The 2665-nt window shown below is 39.8% G+C and overlaps 1 protein-coding gene across 1 annotated transcript; it reads right to left on the bottom strand.

Moving 5' to 3' along the window:
• Nucleotides 1-939: 939 nt before the first annotated feature.
• LOC108487996 (uncharacterized) lies at nt 940-2397 on the bottom strand. The gene is made up of 3 exons (XM_017792317.1): nt 1490-2397; nt 1213-1396; nt 940-1119 (listed from the first exon to the last, which is right to left on the bottom strand). The coding sequence occupies exons 1-3, from the start codon at nt 2395-2397 to the stop codon at nt 940-942; spliced, it is 1272 nt and encodes a 423-aa protein (XP_017647806.1).
• Between the last annotated feature and the right edge of the window lie 268 nt (nt 2398-2665).

Raw genomic sequence — 2665 nt, 5'->3', positions numbered from 1 at the left:
TAAGTCATGAGACGAGACATAGTCTTTAACATTTTCCTCAGCTTCGAACTCTCCTAAACAAATAGCTTTCTCAAAATCGATTTCAAGATTTGTAACTGGTTTGTTCATATCGTTGATATCTGAGCACTTGAAAGTTGAATGGAAAAGAAAACTATAGAGGAGCATCAAAGTATTGGGGCCAACAAGCATAATATTATGGCATGATGTAAGATATATGCAATGACAGGCTGTGAGAAAAGGGAAAAAATTATGAAGTTAGTGAGGATGAAAAGACCGTGACAAAATGCATCTTCATTAATGTTCATTTAAATGATAAAGAGCAAATCATAAGCTCTTACAAAAGAATCCCTACTATTACTTAGGGACACATAAAAAGGAGAGTGTTAACATTGAGTATTACTCTGGAGAAGACTTAGAAACTACAAGGAGATCCACAGTAGTCCAATTGTTCAAAAAGAATCCAGGAGGACAAGGGCGTATCATTGAGACATCTTTAATTGCATCATTTTCTTTTTCAATGACATTTATACTGACATTCTGAGGACCCCTTTCAATTAATAACAGCGTGCTTCGTGGATTATCTTGTCCGGGGTATATCATTCCTACAGATGTAAATGTTTTTGACAAAGGAGGGTATGTTATAGGCTCCCATTCCAATTCTCAGCCTAAGGCTCTTGCAATCCGCCTTTGTCGCATATCCAGTTCGAACCCTAAACCATATCGAGCCTTATGGGGCACTGGTTTTAGAGCTCTAACTATCCCTTACTAATATCTTCCAAAACCTTTCCTCGCTCGGGCTCCCTTTCCCACAGTCAGCTTAATTCCCATCTTGGTATTCCTTGACAGCTTAGGCATGGGAATTTTATTTCCTTCAGCAACAAATGTAGCATTGATGAACTCAAAGGAACGGAAGGAACATTCTACTGCATCCTTGCTTACTTAGAGGTATGGTGTCTCAGCATAGATAGATGCGACAATGTCTTCCTCACCCACGATAGTGACCAAGAGACCATCCATGATAAACTTCACTTTTTGATGGAGAGATGAAGGAACTACCCCAGCAGAGTGGATCCAAGGCCTTCCTAAAAGGAGATTATATGAAGACGTGATATCCATGACCTAAAAGCCGATGTCATATATATAGGGACCCACTTCTAGAGGAATTTTAATTTTTCCCATGACTTCTCGTCTTGTCCCATCGAATGCTCTTACTGTAGAGTGACAAGGCCTCAGATAGGATATATCAATTGGAATTCTAGAAAGCGTGGCCAAAGGCATGACATTGAGTGTTGACCCGTTATCAATGAGCACATTCGGTATTATATAACCCTTGCAACGGGTTGTGATATGTAATGCTTTTACGGAGCCCCTACCATTTGGCGGTATTTCGTGATCACTGAAAGAAATAAAATTATCCGCGTTCAGGTTATTCACCCACCTATCAAGCTTTTCGACAGATATATTGTTTGCCACGTAAGCTTGATTTAACACTTTCAGCAAAGCATTCCGATGTGGCTCTGAATTCAACAGCAGGGATAATACCGAGATTCGTGCCAGTTGTTTGCTTAACTGTTCCACGACGTTATATTCACTATGCTTGTTGAACTTCAAGAATTCATGTGCTTCCTCTTCATTCACAGGCCTTTTAACTTCTTGTTCAGATGAAGTCTCAAGTTCGACCTCGGCCTCATGCATCGGTGCATTTCCTTTCTGCTTCAAGTCATTAGTCTTCTTCATTAGTTCGACCACTTTAGAGTAACACCTCCCGCTACGGGTGAAGTGTCCTACTTCGCCAACATTTTCGGTTGTGACTTTGGATTTTTCACCTTCAGGTATGATAATGTTGACATCATATTTCCATGGTACTGCCTTGTTGTCTTTGTAAAGGAAAGGAGATGGTACTTCAACTATCATCTTTGGTCTCACTTGCTCCTTTTTTGCATCGTAATAAATCACCAATGGTCGATCGGCACTATAAGGGAAATCCGATGATTGATTATCAGAAGTGCATACTTCTCCTTCATCAGCCTCTTTCATTTTGTTAAAGATCTCGATTTCCTTATTATCCATCATGTCTTGAAGTAGTTTTCTAAATCCTTCACAAGACTGGATGTCATGCCCCTCGATCTCATGAAACTCACAAAAACAATGACGTTTTGTATTTCTTTCTTTGAAAATTCTATTGGGGTGACAGAATAACCCCTTTTCAACCATTACCTCCAAAATCTTTCGCAGTTGTGTCTTTATTTCAAAAACACAACTTTTGGCACGCCAACTGTCTTCTTTTTTCACCACGCTCACGTTCCCTTCAGTATGGTTAGGGAGCAGATTTCCAGCTGTATTGCCAACACCATCAAATCGTAGAATGCTTGCATCAATAAGACCTTGAACCCTCATTTTAAAGGCCAAACAATTTTCTGTAGAATGCCCCTAGTTTCTAGCGTGGTACATGCAACTAGTATTAGGATCGTACTATTTTGGGTATAGAGGTTTTAGGGGTGCCATGTAATGTGGAGATATTAATTGTTTTTCCAATAGTTTTGGGTACAGCTCTCCATATGACATGGGAATAGAGGTGAACTGAGGTTTTTCAAGATTGGATCTTGTCAGTCTTTGTTCATTTTTGGGTTGGTTTTGAGCAGGCATGGTATTTGGTGGGAACATG

Source organism: Gossypium arboreum, chromosome 10 (assembly GCF_025698485.1).
Source record: "Gossypium arboreum isolate Shixiya-1 chromosome 10, ASM2569848v2, whole genome shotgun sequence".
NCBI classification, from domain to species: domain Eukaryota; kingdom Viridiplantae; phylum Streptophyta; class Magnoliopsida; order Malvales; family Malvaceae; genus Gossypium; species Gossypium arboreum.
The sequence above is the reverse complement of the archived record's forward strand: the minus strand, read 5'-3'. Positions and strand labels throughout refer to the sequence as shown.